This window comes from Dryobates pubescens, chromosome 2 (genome assembly GCF_014839835.1).
Source record: "Dryobates pubescens isolate bDryPub1 chromosome 2, bDryPub1.pri, whole genome shotgun sequence".
Lineage (NCBI taxonomy): Eukaryota > Metazoa > Chordata > Aves > Piciformes > Picidae > Dryobates > Dryobates pubescens.
Genome location: NC_071613.1, coordinates 18,213,362 through 18,234,732, shown reverse-complemented (window position 1 = coordinate 18,234,732; position 21,371 = coordinate 18,213,362). Strand labels below are relative to the sequence as shown.

General features: G+C 42.7%; 1 protein-coding gene across 1 annotated transcript in view; it reads left to right on the top strand.

Annotated features, from left to right (window-relative positions):
* The window catches only part of AOX1 (aldehyde oxidase 1), a 44,572-nt gene extending 27,694 nt beyond the window's left edge, over nt 1-16,878 (top strand). Inside the window, exons 23-35 of the mRNA XM_009910596.2 lie at nt 913-1,000; nt 3,017-3,103; nt 4,516-4,707; nt 5,012-5,239; nt 5,984-6,079; nt 6,638-6,766; nt 7,955-8,029; nt 10,738-10,790; nt 12,650-12,764; nt 13,355-13,420; nt 14,050-14,238; nt 14,640-14,807; nt 16,267-16,878. Coding sequence (XP_009908898.2) covers nt 913-1,000; nt 3,017-3,103; nt 4,516-4,707; nt 5,012-5,239; nt 5,984-6,079; nt 6,638-6,766; nt 7,955-8,029; nt 10,738-10,790; nt 12,650-12,764; nt 13,355-13,420; nt 14,050-14,238; nt 14,640-14,807; nt 16,267-16,326 — 1,546 coding nt within the window. The 3' untranslated portion in view covers nt 16,327-16,878. The remainder of the gene's footprint in view (nt 1-912; nt 1,001-3,016; nt 3,104-4,515; nt 4,708-5,011; nt 5,240-5,983; nt 6,080-6,637; nt 6,767-7,954; nt 8,030-10,737; nt 10,791-12,649; nt 12,765-13,354; nt 13,421-14,049; nt 14,239-14,639; nt 14,808-16,266) is intronic.
* The last annotated feature ends 4,493 nt before the right edge of the window (nt 16,879-21,371 follow it).

The window sequence follows — 21,371 nt, the reverse complement described above, 5'->3', positions numbered from 1 at the left end:
CATGAGTGGAATACTTAAGAATAAGTAGACCTAGTTCAGTCCCCAACATCTTTCGGTCAAAATTAGCTTAAATCTAATAGATACTATGTTTTTGTTACTACTGCTTGAATTAGATTAGGAACCTTAATGTAGAAAGTTCCACTCGCCTCTCTCCAAATTTGGCAGAACAGTATTGGCAATTAGCTGTCAAGGGATAATAACCTCTTTTGTAAGCATGACTGGCTGCAGAATGCACGTGAGGCCCCACCCTGTCTTAGCCAAAATGGCCTCATAATCTGAGTGGTTAGCTCAGTGTATTTCTCCTGTTACTACTGTTGTACAAACCACTCTTGATTAATCCTGGCTGTGTTATCTGTGTTTTGTGTTGACCAGGCTATGCTAAAACCAATCTTTTTATATAGTTTCAGCAGTCTTTATTGCTGGAACTTTATTTTACATCTTATATCCATTGATTCAAAAATAACTCTTTAAAAGAGTGCATGCATTTGAAGAATAATTTTTCATGTTTTAATTATTACCTTTGTTTTAGTTTTATCCCAATGCACCCTGTTTCAGTACAACTCTAACAAGCTAAGAGATGACTCTTGCTTAAGGTGGAATGCCAGCTGCTGTGTGCTCACTTAACACAGTTCACTCTTAACACTGAAATAACAGTTTCTTCAGAAGAAGTTTACAGTGAATGATCTCATTGGTTTTCAAGAGATAGAAAGAAAATTCTGACATGATTGTAAATACCAAGAAAAAGATAAACATGAACTCTGGACATAGCTTTAAGCATATATTGAAGCCTGTTAAATATAAGTGTATTCCGAGTGCATATGCATGGCTAGATCTGGATACACAATGAATAGCCATCACACTAATGACAACTCTTCTTTTGTCTGAAATCTGACTTTTTTTTCGTTGATTTAGAACTAGCAGAGCAGTCCGTCTTATTCTGAGCCGTGGGGAGGATATGTTAATCACTGGTGGCCGACATCCTTTTATTGGCAAATACAAAGTGAGTGCCACAATAACTCAGCAAATAAATACCTGTCCGTTTTCTGTGGAAAAATATTTGTGTTATTAATTAATATTTATTCTCTTAATGAAAATTAGTATAATCAGTTCAAGTTTAACACAAAGCTACCAGCCAGAAAACAAAGAGGCAAAATTGCTGTGAAGTTCTGTGCTTCTGCCTCTATCTCTGCAGGGGTTTGCTTGGCGTCCCTTCACAGATTCACAGATTTGGGCTGGAAGGGACTCTCAAAGGTCATCTTGCCCAACCCCTCTCGCAGTCAGCAGGGACACCACCAACTACATCAGGCTGCCCAGCGCCACACTAAGTCTGATATTTAATGTCTCTAGGGATAGGGCCTCAACCACATCCCTGGGCAGCCTGTTCCAGTATTTCACCACTCTCACTGTAAAGGACTTCTTCCTTATGGCCAACCTGAATCTGCCCTGCTCCCAATTCAAACTGTTGTCCCTCATCCAGTCACTGCAAGCCCTTCTAAACAGTCCCTCTCCAGCCTTTCTCTAGATTCCTTTCAGGTATTGAAATGCAGCTCTAAGGTCTCCCCGGCACCTTCTGTTCTGCAGGCTGAACAGCCCCAAGTCTTTTAGCCTGTCTTTGTAGGAGAGGAGCTCCAGCTCTCTGATCATCTTCGTGGCCATCCTCTGGCCCTGCTCCAGCAGTTCCATGCCTTGTCTGTGCTGGGGCCCCCATAGCTGGACTCAGTACTCCAGCTAAAGTCTCACGAGAGCAGAGCAGAGTGGCAGAATCACCTTTCTTGACCTGCTGGCCATGCTGCTTTTGATGCAGCCCAGGATGCCACTGGCTTTTTGGGCTGCAAGTGCATGCTGTTGGCTCAGGTTCATCTTCTCATTCACCAGCACCCCAAAGTCCTTTTCTGCAGGGCTGCTCTCAATTTCATCAACCCCTAGCCTGTATTGATATTGAAGATTACCCCAACCTACATGCAGGACCTTGCACTTTGATTTATTTAACCTCATGAGATTCTCCTCAGCCCACCTCTTCAGCCTGTCTCAGATGGAATCCTGTCTTTCAGTCTTATCAACTGCCCTACTCAACCACACTGGTCCCAACACAGACTCTTGAGGGACACCACTTGTCACCTGTCTCCATCTGGGTATTGAGCTATTGACCACTACCCTTTGTATGCAATTATCCAACCATTTTTTTTATCCATTGGAGAGTCCACCCATCAAATCCATATCTCTCCAGCTTAGAGAGAGGGATGTTGTAGGGGACTGTGTCAAAGGCTTTACAAAAGTCTTATCGTTTTGCTTTTATAGCTCGTCCTGTCTGTCTTTCTGGGAAAAGGAAGCCCAACTGGCTCAAACTTGTTCTGCAGAGGATTATTTTAAGCCATCCAAATGGTTAGGTTCACAGAAAGCAGCAGCTGGTTTTTCACAGTAGCAGTGCCATATGGGAAAACTCACTATGGAAGAAAGGAATCTCTTGCCTGCTTGTGCATTCTCAGCAGCCGTAACTAGTTGTCAGGGCAATTTCTGCCACCTTTTCCATCTCTACCACATAAGAAAAGTAAGAGAAGTTTTATAAGATGCATCTCTTAAGCTGAAAATGAACTGTAGCTCATGGTGAGAATTCAGGAACTGTTAGTGGCAGCAGATGAAAAGAGATGTGAGATAATGTTTCTTTAAGAAAAGCAAATGTTATGCTCCATCTGCCAGACACTATTCTGACAGCCAGGGTGGAATTTGACTTTGTCTACAGCAAACATTCCTAGGTGACACACTTACCAGCTATCTCAGGCAATGCAGGAAGCCGCTGGGCTTCCCTGCTTCCTTTTCCAGTGGGCTGATGTTGCTTGTTAGATGCTGTACCTGTACAGATGGGAAACTTAGGAACATACTTTCTTTCCCTCTCGCTCTTCTGTTGTTTCAGTGTGTGCTGCCCAGAAACTGATAGTGTAGTGGCTTACATTCGTTTTCAAAACATAAAGCATTGGAGAACGGCAGAATCTAAACAGGTTATTTTTGATCCTTCTAGGTTGGCTTCATGAATGATGGTAGGATCAGAGCTCTGGATGCCAAATATTACATTAATGGAGGATGCACCCCTGATGAGTCTGTCGTGGTAAGGATTTTATAAGCTGACAAATCTTGTAACATGGGTTGGGAAATGAAGGCTAAATTCCCTTGCAGATGTACTTGCTAATACAGCCTTTAGCTGTAGGGACTGCAGGTTGTTGGAAATTTACACCTAGTAGTTTAAGCTTTCCTTATTCAATTCAGTGGACCACTATATTACTTTTTGATATTTTAGTATAGATTCACTTCTTGAATGGTTTCTCAGGCTGTTTTTCCCATCATAAACATGTCGACTAACAATGTGCTTACTTTCAAATACACAACACCTGCATTTGTGGCTGACTAAAGCTTTATGTCTACAGGGTTGGGGAGACCTTTCATAGCCTTCAGAAAATTTGTAGTGATAGTTGCCCTGTTACTATCTCTATGTATTTCTGTATAGGATCTGCAAAGTATAAAATGTCGCTTGCTTTAACATCAGCCACTAGCTATTTGTGTTTGTATAGGCTGTTCTAGCTGTAACTGAAATGTTTGGTGACATTACTGCTCCTCCCCTGCTTGTCATTGCCCCACCTGGGGGTATTTTCTGCACTCTGAAATCTGTCAGTGCAAAAACTGCCCATGCAATTACTGCCTAGCCTGGTTCTGAAAGATAACCTGAGTTACAAAAAAATCCACTATTAAAAGCATAGACATGCAGAGCACAAGTCAGAACCATCGTAATCATCTGGCTGGGATGGGTCAAATACCACAGAATCAGGGAATGGTTTGGGTTGGAAGGGAGCTCCAACAGTCATCTAGTCCAACCACTTCTGCAATAAGCAGGGGCATCCTCAACTAGATCAGGTTCTGCAGTGATACAATAATACAGTGAAGCTGCTGGACCTAGAATTGAAGGCAACAATAACCAAATAACCTTTTTCCCAGCTCAGCTGCAGCTGCTATATTACATAGGATTAAAGTTGAACTTTATAACATCACTCTCTAATTAATTAGATGAATAACCAGTGACCTAGCTGTGTGCTTCCATTAGGTTCTATTAGTATAGTATTAATAATTCATCACTTTTAAAATGAGAAATAGGTTTATTGGAAATAAAATTATAAGCTTGACCAAACTTAGAGTCTAGGCTTTTTTTTTCTATCCTGGGCCAGTGTGACTGATCTGTGTGTTCCCTAGACTGTATTTTGGAACTTAATTTTTTAGAGAGGACCTTATTCAGTGAGAGCCTAGCCATAAAGAGCCAAGGTGCTTGATGCTCATAATAATAAAGACTGGGAGCTGACTACCAGTCATCTATGCTTAACTTAGTTATTGCTCTGGCAAAAAATAGTCATATGTTTCAACTCTGTGATTGCACTGAGATTAGAACAGACATTTCTTGGAAGAAACTTAAGCAGACCTAAGAGTTGTATTATAGCAATTTTTTTAACTAGACCTGTTTGTCCCCTACCTCAGGTAGCAGAAGTATCCTTATTAAAAATGGACAATGCATACAAGATCCCCAACTTGAGATGCTGGGCTTACGCCTGCAAAACAAACTTGCCATCAAACACAGCATTCAGAGGGTTTGGCTTTCCCCAGTCAGCACTGGTGACAGAAACTTGGATAACAGCAGTTGCAGATAAAACCGGTTTATCACCAGAAAAGGTAACAAAATGAGGGCATCTCTCCTGAAATAAAGTCTGTGCAGTTGGGAAGTTAAAACCTTTTAGATTAGCTCAACTGTTTGAACAAGTCTTTTCTAAGTCACACGTACATAATTTGTGCTGAAATTCATGTACTTTTAAAATCAATGTCTGGTTGTTGAGCGAATAGCATGCTCTTGTAAACTGGGTAAAACTGGTTATTGGTCAAAAAATGTAAGGTAATCATCTTCTTGCCTCATAGCCCCCCAAATGGTCAGTCTGCCTTTAACAGGGTTGTGTGACAGCTGTTAGTTTTATTATTTCAGGTTAGGGAAATAAATATGTATAAAGAAGAGGAGCTGACACACTTCAAACAGAAGCTTGATCCACAAAACTTAATACGGTGTTGGAACGAATGTCTGGAGAAATCTGCATACTACAGGAGGAAAACAGCTGTCAGTGAATTTAATAAACAAAATTACTGGAAGAAGAAAGGGATTGCCATTGTCCCACTCAAGTTTCCATTTGGACTAGGCACGCGTCATCTTTCTCAGGTTAGTTACTTTAGAGAATAAGTGAGCTAAGTTTTGTACCAATAGAAAATTGAGTTGCTCTACCTTAGGATACAAAACAAATGTGTTCTCTTTCAACTTCTGGTAAACTTATCTTCCTCTTAATGGCCGATGCCTTAAGATTATACTGGCTTATAACTTCCTTCAAGCCCTTAGTTCCCTCAGTCAAAGCTGTTTGGTTTTCAGGACCCAGGTATTGTGGAGCCTGCCAATCTCTTGTCATGTGATGTGGTATTGGTATAGATGAGTTGAACACTTGCATGAAAAGTTTCTGAGGACAGCTTCCAGTTTTTGAGTGTTGCTTCCAACTGAGTCCAGGAGGAAAATCCCATTCAGAACCTTACTGTTGAAAAAGCTGTGTCCAAGGGCTCTCTAACATCAACAACAAAGAGAAAAATTAAACTGCAGGACTTGCCTGTGTAGCCACTAGTGAGGTAGATCCTTCTTTTGGAATCATTGGGATGCTGTTGCCAGGTGTAGATCTATTTCAGGATCTAGCAACTGCAAAAGCAGGCCTCCAAGAATTTGTATCTTTTTCTTTCAAAGTTCATTATGGAGGAAGAGCTGGGACTAGCATTCCAAATTTTACCTTTTAGTCAAAAGCATTAAACAGATAAATGGAAATACACTTTAAAGCTGAGCCTGTCTTTTTTGATGCATCAAGTCATCACCATACATAGCACATTTCTCACTAGTCTAATCTTGATTTTGATTTTCTTTTTTTAGGCTGCTGCTCTGGTCCATATTTATACTGATGGGTCTGTGCTTCTAACACATGGTGGAATTGAAATGGGGCAGGGTATCCACACAAAAATGATCCAGGTAACATAATCTAAACAATATTACTTTGTGCTTTATCTGTCATGTGGGTAAACAGTGTGTAGGTTTTCTTCTTTGCTAGTTAGTATGCCAGTAAGACAGTTTCTTTATCAGCATAGCCACTGGTTCTTTGCACTGATTAAGTTAGTAAAAAAAGGTAAAGTCACTCAAAGTTGTAGAGACAGCAGGACAAAAAAATACCAAACCCAAATTGTTGTTTATTCTTCCAGTAGTATGTAAAGGGGTTAAAAAACTTCTAATAAGACTTTGTGGGGCTGATCCCACAAAATTCATGGTAAAAAAGGACAGGGTTCAGATTAATATATAATTCAGATTATATTAATGTGATTATATTTGTTTAATGGATAATTAAAAGACAGATCTGCAAACATAATTATCAAATCAATGAAAGCTTGGGAAATGTTGGACTTGAATCTCAGTCTAGAGCTCAAGTACAGCTAAAACATGGCACTTCTTTTCTGTTTCTTTGTACTGACAAACTGAGAAGAGGGATTTCAGTTGAAGAGAAACAGAGAAAGCTGTTTGTTCTTCCTGGAACAGGTTGCTAGCCGGGAATTGAAGATCCCCATGTCACGTATTCATTTCTGTGAAACGAGCACAACAACTGTTCCCAATGCCTGTGCCTCAGTAGGCTCTGCAGGGACAGATGTCAATGGCATGGCTGTGAAGGTAAAAAGTAGTAATTAGTGTAACAAAACATAGAATCACAGAGTGGTTTGGGTTGGAAGGGACCCTAAAGATCATCTAGTTCCAACCCTCTCCATGGGCAGGGACATCTTCCACTAGACTAGGTTGCTCAATGCTTCATCCAGCCTGGCCTTGAATACGTCCAGCAAGGGAGCATCCACAACCTCCCCAGACAACCTGTTCCGGTGTCTCACCATCCTCACTGTAAAGAATTTCTTCCTAATCTCCAGTCTAAATCTCCTTTCCTCAAGCTTCAATCTATTACCTCTTGTCCTGTCACTACAGGCCCCTGGAAAAAGTCCCTCCCCATCTCTACCATAAGCTCCTTTCAGGTACTGGGAAGGCTGCTTTAAGGTCTCCCTGGAGCCTTCTTTTCTCCAGGCTGAGCAGCCCCGACTCTACCAACCTGTCCCCACAGGGGAGGTGCTCCAGTCCTGTGACCATCTTCATAGCCTCTGGACTCACTCCAATAGTGTGATGTCCTTGTATTGGGTCCCCCAGAACTGGATACAGCGCTCCAGGTGGGGTCCAGCAGAGTGGCAGAATCCTCTCCCTGTCCTGGTGCTCACACTGCTTTTGATGCAGCACAGCACACAGCTGCCTTCTGAGCTGCCAGCAACCATTGCTGGCTCATATTGAGTTTTTCAGCAACTGACAGCCCCCAAGTCCTTCTCCTTGAGACTGCTCTTGAGCCACTCTTCCCCCAGCCTGTATTTGGGCTTGGCATCCCTCATGGTATTTATTGCCTGTTAAGGCATTAGTGATCCCACAGAAATCAAGCTCGAGATTGCCAATGATATCACTTGCAGATTGCCAAGAAACATGACTTGCTGAGCAGTTTCTCAGTAATGGTGCTTATGAATTTTCAGAATCCAATCTGTAATTTTCACAGAAGGCTTATGTTTCACAAAATCCTTATTTTGTCTGGCAAAGTTGTCCCATACAAATCTTGTGTCGTCTTCCTGGTCTAAATATGATTCATGCAGATTCCAGCCCTTGTAACTTAACACTTTATAAGGTTTGTGTCTATGAAGTTATATCCTGTTACACTTTTCCAAACCAAAATGCCAGTAAAGCAAATACTGATTAAGTACTAATTATAACAAATCTTGAATAGCACCAAATATATCTGTGTTAGTTTTGTGTTATATTCTCCTGACTTCTCACCAGGATGCTTGCCAAACTCTTCTGAAACGCCTGCAGCCAATCATAAACAAGAACCCAAAAGGGACCTGGAATGATTGGGTAAGACATGTGAACCCTACTGAATGTGTTTGTGTGCTTGCAGGAACTGTGCTCTATGTATTGTAGTCTATCAGTCTGCTCAGCCTTAGGATCCTGAAGATAAAAACTATAGAAACAAGTTATTTCACAGAAAGATTGTAGGTGTTTGGTTTAGATGTGTAGGAAACAATCCCCATAGCATATCAAGTTGAAAAGGGTAGGAAGCTATCTGTGAAATCACATTTGGAGGCACAGAAGTTTTTAATATACAGAAAATAGCAGCTTGTGCAATAACAGGACCCACCCCAGCTTACCCTCAGAAAAAGCTGTTGCCAAAAGATTGTCAGAGTATACATGTACAGTGTAAGTTTTTCCTGGTGGTGGCTCTTTATTCTTACCAAAGCAATAAAGAAAAGCCTTCTCAACTTCTTCCTTCCTTCTCTGTCCCATATGCAGTATGTTAGAGAACTGCACAGAAGTTAGCAGGAATCCGTGTAAAGATAAGGAAAAGCTTTTTCACTGTGAGGGTGACAGAACAAAGGAACAGAGAGGTTGTGGAGTCTCCTTCTCTGGAGACATTCCAAACCTGCCTGGATGCGTTCCTGTGTGACCTGTCCTAGGTGATCTGGCTCTGGTAGAGGGGTTGGACTGGATGATCTTTCTGGGTCCCTTCCAACCCCTGACATTCTGTTATTCTGTGGTCCTTACTCTCATTTCTCTAATAGGCAAGTAGTACAGAAGTAATGCTAAAGCTGTTTATAGAAATGGCCCCTGTCTGATGCCACATGAAAGTGGAAAAATTAGGGTAAAACCCTAATTTTCTTAACCTAGAAACTTTGTCTTATAGCATCAACTATTTTTATGAATATATGGCTAAAAGTCTAATCCCACGTGTTGAGAGGTTAAGTGGAATCCTGTTTTTTATGTTTTCTTGTCCAGTATTGTTTGTCATCTATGACCTAATGAAAATGACAATCCCTGCTTTGATGCATGTAGAGATCCAGTACACTAAGATGTTTCTTCTAAAATGATTAAATAACATAATAACTGTGAAGATGTAAATGTCTTCTTGGCAGTAGTAATTCCTAGCAATAGCAAATAATATTGGAATACACATGGTAGCTTGATAACTGACAGCTATGTATGCAAAGATAATCACATCATCATAGAATGTTAGGGTTTGGAAGGGAATTACAGATATCATCAAGTCCAGCCCCTGCCAATGCAGGGTCATCTAGGGCAGGTCACACAGAAGCACATCTGACGGGTCTTGAAAGTCTCCAGCGAAGGAGACTCCACAACCTGTCTGGGCAGTCTGCCCCAGGGCTCCAGCACCCTCACACTAAAGAAATTCCTGTGTTCCACTTTGTATCCATTGCCCCTTTTCCTATCACAGGACACCACTGAAAAGAGACTGGCCTCTTCACAGCCACCCCTAAGATATTTATAGACATTAATAGCATCCCTTCTCAGTCTTATCTCCAGACTAAACAGCCTCATGTCTCTCAGCCTTTCCTCATTAGGTGTTCTGGTCCCTTCATTATCCTTGTAGACTCTGTTGGAAACTCTCTAGTAAATCCCTGTCCCTCTTGATCTGAGCAGCCCAGAACTGGGCAGACTTATTAAATAAGTGCTAAATTAATTTGGGTAATTCAGACATACCCAAAACATCAGCTGAAATGACTGACCTAAGTATGAATGTTAATCTGTACAGAGAAGTGATTTAACACCTTGCATAGTCAGTATGTTTAAATTAAGTAAAAAATCCAACCCAAAAGATTCTTGATCTGTAAAATGAGTAAATCTAACATGGGAATCATTGAAAGGGAATAGATTTGGGACCTCATAGTGTCATTTTTGCCACTGGAAGAAGAGCACTGCATAGAGTATGTCTCTTGTCACCTACTTTCTGCAAATAAGTCATGCAGGTCTTTCATGTCAGAAATTTATTAACCAGGTCTGTTCAACTGACAGAGAGGGACCCATTTCTATTGAGCTTAAGCAGAAAAATTGAGGGATCCTTTCTGACTACATCATTATCAGTCCAAAGAACATGCTTTTTATCAATAACTAAGGTTAAATTAAAGACCTGACAGATTTTTTATTACACAGACTTGGGGCCCAGGAAAGAAAACATAAGAATGTTTCTTGCCCAGTGTCTTTGGGTAAAATGAATAAAGTGTTGCTTGCGTTTCCAAGTTGCATTTCAGATACAATTTTTTTTGGAATGGCAAGGGAGGTTTAGGTTGGATATCAGAAGAAACTTCTTCCCTGAAAGGGTTCTCAAACACTAGAACAGGCTCCCCAGGGAGGTGGTTGAATCTCCATTCTTGGAGGTGTTTCAAAGAGGCAGATATGTGGTGCTGAGGGACCTGGTTTAGCACCAGCCTTGATAGAGATAGATAATGGTTTGACTCAGTGGTCTGAAAGATCATCTCCACGAAAGGATTCCATGGTTCTCTGATAAAGATTCTGCAAAAACACTGTGTTGACAGGTTTATTCCTTATTTGATTGCCAAACCAATTCAGATGGCTCATCCAAAGGGAGTTTGTTTCTACAGTATCAGGCCCCACATGCAGCTTGGCTAGTCTGTCTTTCTTTACAATTTGTTACAGTAAATGTATGTAAATAAATAAGTGCCTATATGTACATTAAGGGAATAGATGTATTCTGTGTTTCTTCCCGATTCTTTCCTTGGTTTACCACAGACAATTGCTATCTTTTGCAGATTAAAGAAGCTTTTGAACAGAGTGTGAGTCTTTCAGCTACTGGCTACTTTAGGTAATGTATTGTTGGTCCTCAGAAATGCTTAGATTAGACCAGGACTGATTTCTGAAAATAACCAATGCCATGAATAGAAGATCCTACCCAATAGTTCTTTCTAATGGCCCATCTTACATTTTATGTAATTCTTTGATAAATCTTAAGTGCTAATCTATGCCTAGCCCTATGTGGACTCTCTAGCAAGTATCAAAAGAATAGAATAGAATAGAATAGAATAGAATAGAATAGAATAGAATAGAATAGAATAGAATAGAATAGAATAGAATAGAATGGGTTGGAAGAGACCTTCAAGATCATTGTGTCCAACCCATCAACCAATCCAACCCACCTAAACAACTAACCCATGGCACCAAGCACCCCATCAAGTCTCCTCCTGAAAACTACCAATGATGGTGACTCCACCACCTCCCCAGGCAGCCCATTCCAGTGGGCAATCACTCTGTATAGAACTTTTTCCTCACATTTCATTCCATCTTCGCTCATTCATTTGGCTATAAGGTCTCAGGGGAGACCTAACAGAGGCCTTCCTGTACCTGAAAGAGGCCTACAAGAAAGCTGCAGAGGGACTGTTCCCAAAGGCCTGCAGTGATAGGATGAGGGACAATGGTTAGAAATTAGGGAATGGCAGATTTAGATTGGATGTCAGGAACACTGGAACAGGTTGTCTACCGAGGTAGTTGAAGCCCCATTCCTGGACATATTCAAGGTCATGCTTGACAAGGCTCAACCTATCTAGTGAACACATCCAAGAATCTTAAAGCCAGCTGGCATAAATGGGATGAGAGAGATGAATATGTGGGGTTTGTGTGTGCCTAGTTCAATCCTCTGACTTATATTATAATTATTTCATGGAGTATAATTGTAAATGTGATCAACAGATACAATTCTCTCCTATGGTCAGAAAACATGCCTTGATCGCATCGCTCGCAGGGCTGGGAGATGGTACATTTCACTGGCCTCCTGTGTCCTTTAAATTTACCTCCATCAGTCCTGACTACTATAATCTCCTCAGTCCCACTCCCTTCTAAGTAATGACACCTTTATTTCAATAATTCTGTTTTAACCATTTTGCTTATTCTGTAGGCAGTTTCTATAATTTTAACTCTTTCATTTGGCTGTTGTAAATTACTTTCACAGGTCCTGATCAGTTTTCATGGAACCATAGAATGGTCCAGGCTGGAAGGGACCTCCAAAGGTCATCTAGTCCAACTCCTCACAGTCAGCAGGGGCATCCTCAACTAGATCAGGCTGCCCAGAGCTCTCTTGAGCCTCACTTTGAATATGTCCAGGGATGGGGCCTCAATTACCTCCCTGAGCAACCTGTTCCAGTGTTCCACCACTCTCATAGTAAAGAACCTGTTCCTAACATCTGGTCTAAATCTGCTCTTCTCCAGTTTGAAGCCGTTGCTCCTTGTCCTATCATCACAGACCTTTGTAAACAGTCTCCCTCCATCCTTCTTGTAGGCCCCCTTCAGGTACTGGAAGGCTGCTATTAGGTCTCCCCAGAGCCTCTTCTTGTCCAGGCTGGACAACCCTAGCTCCCTCAGCCTGTCTTCATAGCTATTCCCTCAGAAACGTTGAAGTTGTATCCTGTACTTGATAACCTTGTCTTTATTAGTATATTTATGGGGTTATACTGCTTATAGACTCTCCAACTGAAACAGCTTGTCTACTAAATATTATATAAAACTCCGATTCATCAAACCTAAACTACTAATGATGTACAGAATGTAATGGAATTTAACCACTGGTGTTCTTATCTGGTATTAAAATTTCACTTATAGTAGTTTCAGACTTCCATGTGCTCATATGCTTTGTTATGGTGTGCTTCTTATGGACTTTATTTCTTCTGTCAGAGGTTACAATGAAAGCATGGATTGGGAGAAAGGGGAAGGACAGCCATTCACATATTTTATTTATGGAGCTGCTTGTTCAGAAGTTGAAATTGACTGTTTAACAGGAGATCACAAGGTAATCATGTCATGAGTGTCATGGAAATTTTGTAAATAATAAGACTGGGTACTCCAGCAGGCATTTGGATTTTGCAGTAGTATGTCACCTGTCTTGATGTGAGGGTAAATCAACAGTGTGAATACACATTTCACATGGAGCAGAATGAAAGCTGTTCAGTGCTAACTAGCTTTTGACACAGCTGTATTAATGGCATATGGGTTATGCCAGATATCTGGCAAGTTCTTTTTTCATTCCTTTGCTTTTTGCCAGCAAACAAACTACAGCAGAGCTAAATAGTCTATTTCCAGGCTTTTGACCATCTCGACAGCTAAATGTCATAGACCACTACCCTCTGTCAGTACTTATGTGGAGATTTCCTTGTGCAGTGGGAAAAATCTGGCAGGCCTGTCTCTGGCTAAACTTACATTGAAGCTGAGATGAGCCCATTTTACTTGTAATGGGGTATTGGAAATTGCTTTGTGTAAATGAAGGGGCCTCTGCATCAGCATGTATTAGTTCACTGAATACCAACTCTAACCCTCACTATGTTCTAATGACTTCACTCTGTGCTTCTTGTTCAGTAATATACATTTGAATTTTATCGTCAGGACCTCAGAACAGACATTGTTATGGACATTGGATGCAGCATCAATCCAGCTGTGGATATAGGGCAGGTATGTGCCAAGAATATCCTGGTGTCTTGCTCCTGTTACAGTGATAGCCTTATCTGAAGTGAAGTACTGTCTCATTAATTCGGAAAACATTATTTTCTTACTAGATAATGTTCTAAGTCATAAATCATATTAGAAGGTACTTTACTTGTAGACTTTCCTCATTTCAGTCAGTGTCACAGCTTTATAGATGTCAATGAAGCTTGAATTTTACCCATGGTGTCAATCTGTATGCCCAGTATCAGCTGGACTTAAATCCTGTTCATGATCTACAGTCTCCAGATTATTCTGTTGTTTGACTTGCCTTGCCCACTTGCTAGCAAGGAATACATTTGTTCATTGCAGGCTGGTGCACAGGTCTTACTAATTCTCATAAGATCACCATGAAAGTGTGCGCCTCTGCCTGGTAGGATAGAAGATCCTGAAGGTCTCTTCCAACCTGGTTCAGTTCGGTTCTGTTCTATTCTATTCTATTCTATTCTATGAGCGTGAAAGCTTTTCCCATCATTGTAGCCCCAATTAGGCAAAAAAGTGTTCTTGTAGCAGTGAGTGATACAAGTAGATTCTTAGCAAAGTTTTACCCATTTTACCAAACATGAGAATATAAATGCTCTTTCTTGTCTTATTTAAAGATTGAAGGTGCCTTTGTTCAAGGCATTGGACTGTACACAATGGAGGAATTAAAGTACTCTCCAGAAGGAGTCCTCTGTACTTGGGGTCCAAATCAGTATAAGATCCCTGCTGTTTGTGATATTCCGGAGCAGTTTAGTGTTTCTCTGCTGTCACCGTCCCAAAATCCACATGCCATTTATGCATCCAAGGTAAGCAAAGGGCCTAATTCTTAAGCTCCCAGGACAAATAGGGAAATGGAACTAATATAAAACATATATAAGCTTTGTATTCACCTTTTTTAGCATTTCAGAGATGCGTCCATAGAACTATGTCATTTGCAAGGTCAGGAAAGCTGATATGAAAAGACATAATGCATGATATTGCCCAGGGAGGTTGTGGATGCCCCCTCCCTGGAGGTGTTCAAGGCCAGGTTGCTTAGGGTTTTGTTAACAGACCACACACAGAAGCTGCAAGCTGAGTTTAGAGCTGTACTTTTAAAACATGGTGATAAACTGAAGGGCTGGAATAAAAATACTAAAGATATGGCATGTACACCTCTCATCTGCTCAAAACCTACACCTGTTTGACTTGTGCATTTCTTCTTTTTCAGGGGATAGGCGAGGCAGGACTTTTCTTGGGATGCTCTGTGTTCTTCGCTTTGAGAGATGCAATAACTAGTGTGAGGAATGAGAGAGGACTGAAAAAGCCCTTTGCACTGAACAGCCCTCTGACTGCTGAACAGATACGGGCAAGCTGCGCAGATGACTTTACGGAGATGGTAATGAGAAGGAGAAGGGTCTGTTAAGTATCTCTGGGTAGAAGTGTACCTTGAGTACTGTGACCAGTTTTGGGCCCCTCAATTTAAGAAGGACATTGAGACACTTCAACGTGTCCAGAGAAGGGCAGCGAGGCTGGGGAGAGTCCTTGAGCACAAGCCCTACGAGGAGAGGCTGAAGGAGCTGGGATTGTTTAGCCTGGAGAAGAGGAGGCTCAGGGGAGACCTTATTGCTGTCTACAACTACCTGAAAGGTGGTTGTAGCCAGGAGGGGGTTGGTCTCTTCTCCCAGGCAATCAGCACCAGAACAAGAGGACACAGTCTCAAGCTGCACCAGGGGAAGTTTAGGCTCGAGGTGAGGAGACAGTTCTTCACAGAGTTGTTAGCCATTGGAATGGGCTGCCCAAGGAGGTGGTGGAGTCACCATCCCTGGAGGTGTTCAAGAGGGGATTGGACATGGCACTTAGTGCCATGGTCTAGTAGTCATGAGGTCTGTGATGACAGTTTGGACTTGATGATCTTTGAGGTCTTTTCCAACCTTTTTGATTCTATGATTCTAAGTGCACCCTAGAGTGGTGGAGTGCCTAATAGTGTCTCCAACTGGTTATGCTTTGTGTACAGCAATATCATCTGGCTCCTTGTGATTGAAATGTCTGGTAACAGGTCTCACTCACACAAGCTATTCCAACAAATGCCATTCAGGCATTGTACTGGAATTTCCCTGGCACCCCTCCTTTCTTTTGTATGTCAAATCCTGCAGAGGAATAAACAGCTCCTCTGTTTATGCAATGGATCAGCCTCCAAGCATATTCAGTCTCCTTCCAGGTTCATTCCCCCAGTGACTTGCACTCTGGCACTGTCACCTCATTCTGGTCCTCCTTGCTATGGCCCAGTATTACTGAGAGAAAAAGAATTAACTCAGAATAACAAAAAGATACAGAAGAAACACAAATGAAGCAAGGCACTTCTTATGGTGCTGATCTTTTATATTCTGTGTTTTCAGCAACTGTTCACTGCAGTTGTGTTCCCACCACTATTACAGTTCTTTTTCTGTGTAAGTTTTTATTTAGCCTACAACATCTGTGAAGCAAGATCCTTGTCAGCATATAAATCCATACTGCCTCTGTACCGCTCAGGTTCTGCCACGGAAATGGTTGAGCTCTCATGCACAGATTACTCCCATAGTATTTCAGTGGTTGTGGTGGGGCATCATTGGCCCTGTGATCTGGGGCTTAGTGGTTTGTGGGCTTGGTCTCATTGCAGGAGCTTGCAGGAGGTGAGGTCATCCAGTGCAGAGACCATGTGTCTCCATTTCTATTTGACCTTCCTTCCAGCCATCTTCTGTAGGTATCACCTGTGGAACACCCTGCTGAGTGACTTGGAGGGTCCTGATAAGGGCAATATTGGGAGCTTGCCAGTCATATAATACAAGTCTCATTTCATTTCTTGTTTGTTCTCTTAGGTGACAAACACTGAGTCTGCTTCCTGTGCAACTTTGGCTGTGTGTGTGAATGGCAAATGAGAGCTCACAAGGCCTGAATGGAATGGAATGGAAAACTGATTTACTGCTCCAAGTCACACTGATCAACACACAGATAAATATATTTTCTAATTTTCAGAATAGAATCAGCTACCAACAATATGCACATTACATCTCCTTCCTTATCTTCATTCTCCATCTAGTATATTCATTACAGTACTTTGCTTCAATTACTGCATTTGAAGCATATCTATTGAACAAGACAGATCTGATGAACAGCTCAGCTTAAATGCTGCAGAAGAAAGTTAGGATGAAGTATACAGGTATGTTAGATAACTTACTGCCACTTGTTACTCTTAACCTTACATGCTAAATTTGCTTTATTTAATGGCTTCAGATAACTTCTAATTTAGACTTGAGTCTTCCATTGGAGTGTGAGTGCAGAGATCTTTGTCCACTGAAAAAACAGAACCTTTTTTCTTGGATTCAGTTCCTCTTTTGATCAGAAGGGATGCTCTGATCTGTAGCAAAGCAAAGTTGGATGAGTTACCCACTTGTAATTTACACCAGAAGCTTTTTTTTTTTTCTCACAAAGTGGGAAAAATGACATGGAGTTCAGTGCTTTGAGTAGGAGACTGGATGAACTTCTCTCTAGAAAGCAGTGCTCAGTCCTGTGCTCACAACTACACTGAGCCATGAAAATACAGCCAAGAGCTTTCTGCCACTCTTAGCCTCTGTTGTGCCAAAGAAGATAGAAAAAGTGCAATGAGATCAAAAGATGATCTGCAAAGATCAGTCATCTGATGCTGCCTAGGACACAGGAGGGTTAGACCAAACCCAAGCAGCAGCAGCTAAAGAAAACATATATAAATATAATTAAAATATATAAATAAAAGCATACATAATAAAAAGTATAATATATAAAGCAGTGCTGAATTAAATGGCAGCAGAAATTCTGCTATTAGTAGATTTGAAATATGCTCAAAAAGCATGACATGGTCCAGTGGTGGCCTTGGCAGTGCTGGATTGATAGTTGGACTTGATGATCTTGGAGGTCATTTCAAACCTTAATGATTCCATGATTTTCATCCTAAGATGAGACCAAGAAATTAAATAGAATATATAAAAGTTAATAAATTAGGAATGCACCAGTCACAATATTAAGATTTCAGCATCAGAATTCACAACACAAACACTTCACTTTTCTCATGAGTCTACAGAAGTTTCCTAAAGTAACACCTGAAAAAGCACAGCAGGCTTTTTGGTAAGAATTAGGGAAGCAGGTAGTTTGTACATTCAGTGTGTGGTTTCAATGAACCTCTACATCTATTCCTGGCTGAGCATGCTGATTGCTCTTACAGTTACTCCTAGGTCATATTGCTCTGAAGATGTGAAGACTGTCATTTGTAGTGGAAATAAATGGCTCTGATTTGTTTGACATGGCACCTTGCAGCCTTTTGTCATTTCACAGGTTCACAGACTGCATCAGGTTGGAAGGGACCCTCAAAGATTATCTTGTCCAACCCTCCTGCATTCAGCAGGGTCACATCCAACTAGATCAGGCTGTCCAGGGCCACATGGAGTGATCTTGAATGTCTCCAAGGACAGGGCCTCAACCACATCCCTGGGCAGCTTGTTCAAGTATTTCACCACTCTCATTGTAAGTATCTTCCTCGTGATGTCCAACCTGAATCTGCCCTGATCCAGTTTCAAACCATTGCTCCTCATCCTATCACCACAAGCCCTTCTCAACAGTCCCTCTCCAGCCTTCCTGAATGTCTCCTTCAGATACTGAAATGCAGCTCTAGGGTCTTCCCAGAGCCTTCTTTTCTCCAGGCTGAACAGCCCCAATTCTTTCATCCTATCTTTATAGCAGAGGTGCTCCAACCCCCTGATCATCTTCATGGTCCTCCTCTGGATCTGCTTCAGCAAATCTGTCTCTCTTGTGTTGGCGGTTCCAGAGCTGGATGCAGCACTCCAGGTGAGGTCTTGCCAGAGTAGAGCAGAGTGTACTATACATAGTACTGCAAAAGCTAGAGGATAAGAGAGGCTGGTCACCCTCCTCTCCTCTCCAGGCTGTTCTGGCAGCCAGCAGGGAATTGCCATACTTACCCACATTCTTATTTAATGCTCCCATTGCAGGAGACACCAGGGCTTTGAGACAGGGCTACAAGCAGATGCACCAGGCGTCAGGCACACTGGGAGGAAATACAAATACCAGCTAATTAAATCTATTGTTAAATTGTTTCTTGCTGGGGCTGAGTCATTTGAAAGCCTTTCATTAAGAGACTCTTTCATTTCTGAGGGCAGGCTACCATCTTCACTCCAGAGCTTCTCACACTTCTCAATTTTATTTTCGAAGGGAGCAGGGAAAGGATTGAAATAGTAGTAAAATGAAACCCCAAGTGCTGAAATCTGAACTCTCCCTTAGAAAGAGCAGTGTTCAGGGGAAAATCCATGACTTAGCTGTCCCCGTGAGCTCCTAGGAGGAACAGCAGTGCAGGAACCATAGAGGTCTATAGCCACGGAACACTTGTCCGCAAGAGGGCGCATATATACACCGCGTGGCTTGTGGGCACCCACTGCAGAGTGCGGGCTGCCCACCCCTCCAGCCCAGCCTCCCTGCTCTCCGAGCTATGCAGTGACTCTTGGTAAATTAAACAAACTGTCTGGTTTTTGCTTTCAAGGGATTGATTTCCCTTTTAGGGAAACACACAAGCAGGAAAGCAGCAGAAAGGTTAGTTTTCTAAAAAGCAAAGCAAAAAATGTTATGGAAGGTCTTTTGCTGCTCTGTACTCATTGCCCATCATCCTTTTGCTACCCATCCTTTTGTCTCTGCGTGTCATAAGCCTCAGCTTGCTTTAGTGGTTTTCCTCTGAGGGATAGTTTCTCAGGCAGTTTCTTTAAATCCAAAAAGCCTGTCCAGTTAGATGTTGGATGGATTAAAAAGATGGAATCTGTTCAGCAAAGAGACCTTCAGATCCTGTTAGCTGTCTTCAGCCTTGCTTCTAAAGTGCCTGACTGCTTCCTTCCCTCTGATGCCTGCATACCCACACCAACTATCTGGTTGAAGATGGGCTCATTCTGCTTCTTAGAGTTTCTCTATGCTATCTTCCAAAGCTCAGCCTAAACTTTCTTGACAGCTATGAAGGTATAGAATAGAATAGAATAGACCAGGTTGGAAGAGACCTTCAAGATCATTGTGTCCAACCTATCATCCAACACCACCTAATCAACTAAACCATGCAACCAAGCATCCTGTCAAGCCTCGCCCTGAACACCCCCAGCGATGGCGACCCCACCACCTCCTCGGGCAGCCCATTCCAGTGGGCAATCACTCTCTCTGTGTGAAACTTCCTCCTAACCTCCAGCCTAAACCTCCCCTGGTGCAGCCTGAGACTGTGCCCTCTTGTTCTGGTACTGGTTGCCTGGGAGAAGGGACCTCTGCCTGACTACAACCCCCCTTCAGGTAGTTGTAGAGAGCAATAAGGTCACCCCTGAGTCATCTCCTCTCCAGGCTAAGCAACCCCAGCTCCCTCAGCCTCTTCTCATAGGGCTTGTGCTCCAAGCCCCTCACCAACCTTGTCGCCCTTCTCTGGACACCTTCCAGCAAGTCAACATCCTTCCTAAACTGAGGGGCCCAGAACTGGACACAGTACTCAAGGTGTGGCCTAACCAGTGCAGTGTACAGGGGCAGAATGACCTCTTTGCTCCTGCTGGCCACACTGTTCCTGATGCAGGCCAGGATGCCATTGGCCCTCCTGGCTGCCTGAGCACACTGCAGGCTCATGTTCAGCCTACCATCAACCAGCACCCTCAGGTCCCTCTCCACCTGACTGCTCTCCAGCCACTCTGACCCCAGCCTGTAGCTCTGCATGGGGTTGTTGTGGCCAATGTGCAGAACCTGGCACTTGGATGTGTTAAATCTCATGCTGTTGGATTCTGCCCATCTGTCCAGCCTGTCGAGGTCCCTCTGCAGATCAACTCCTGCCCCAGCTTGATGTCATCAGCAAATTTACTGATGATGGACTTGATGCCCTCATCCAGATCATCAATGTAGATGTTAAAGAGCATGGGGCCCAGCATTGATCCCTGGGGCACACCACTAGTGACTGGCCGCCAGCTGGATGTGGCACCATTCACCACCACTCTCTGGGCTTGGCCCTCCAGCCAGTTCCTAACCCAATGCAGTGTGCTCCCATCCAAGCCATGGGCTGACAGCTTGGCCAGGAGTCTGCCATGGGGGACGGTGTCAAAGGCCTTGCTGAGATCCAGGTAGACTACATCCACAGCCTGCCCCACATCCACCAGGCAGTCACCTGATCATAGAAGGAGATCAGGTTGGTCAGGCAGGACCTGCCCTTCCTAAATCCATGCTGGCTGGGCCTGATCCCTTGGCCACCCTGTAAGTGCTGTGTGACTGCACTCAAGAAGACCTGTTCCATAATCTTGCCTGGCACTGAGGTCAGGCTGACAGGTCTATAATTCCCTGGCTCATCCAACCGGCCCTTCTTGTGGATGGGCACAACGTTGGCCCGCTTCCAGTCCTCTGGGATGTCTCCAGTGAGCCAGGACTGCTGAAAAATGATGGAGAGAGTTTCTGGTTTGCATGTCTAGCTTGTCATCTCCTTTAACTGTCATATAATACTGGCTCATCCAGGACTAACCAGACCCGTGGGAGGAGCATCCTCAGTGGTTAGCTTCAAGAGGTGCTTTAGCATATGACTCTTGAGGATCCCTTTCAACCCAATGCAATTTGTGAATCTGTGACTCTAGAACAACTCATGAAGTCAGCCTCTGCCAATGTCCATACCATTTAAAGGCATTTAACCATCTGCTCTATAACCTTAATGCTTTCCCTTGAGATTTCCAGCTCTGTGTACTATGGGTTGTTGTACACTAATTACAGGTCAAACTCTGCAGTCCTTAATTGGCCACAAATTAACTACAAGAGGTGCCAGACAATGCAGTGTCCTGACTACACAATGCTGAGATGCGGTGCCCGACAAGCAGGCCAGTAGATCAGCCTAAGGGGGAAATGGAAATGTCATTCATTTGGGGTAGTTAACCACAAAACACTTACTTGC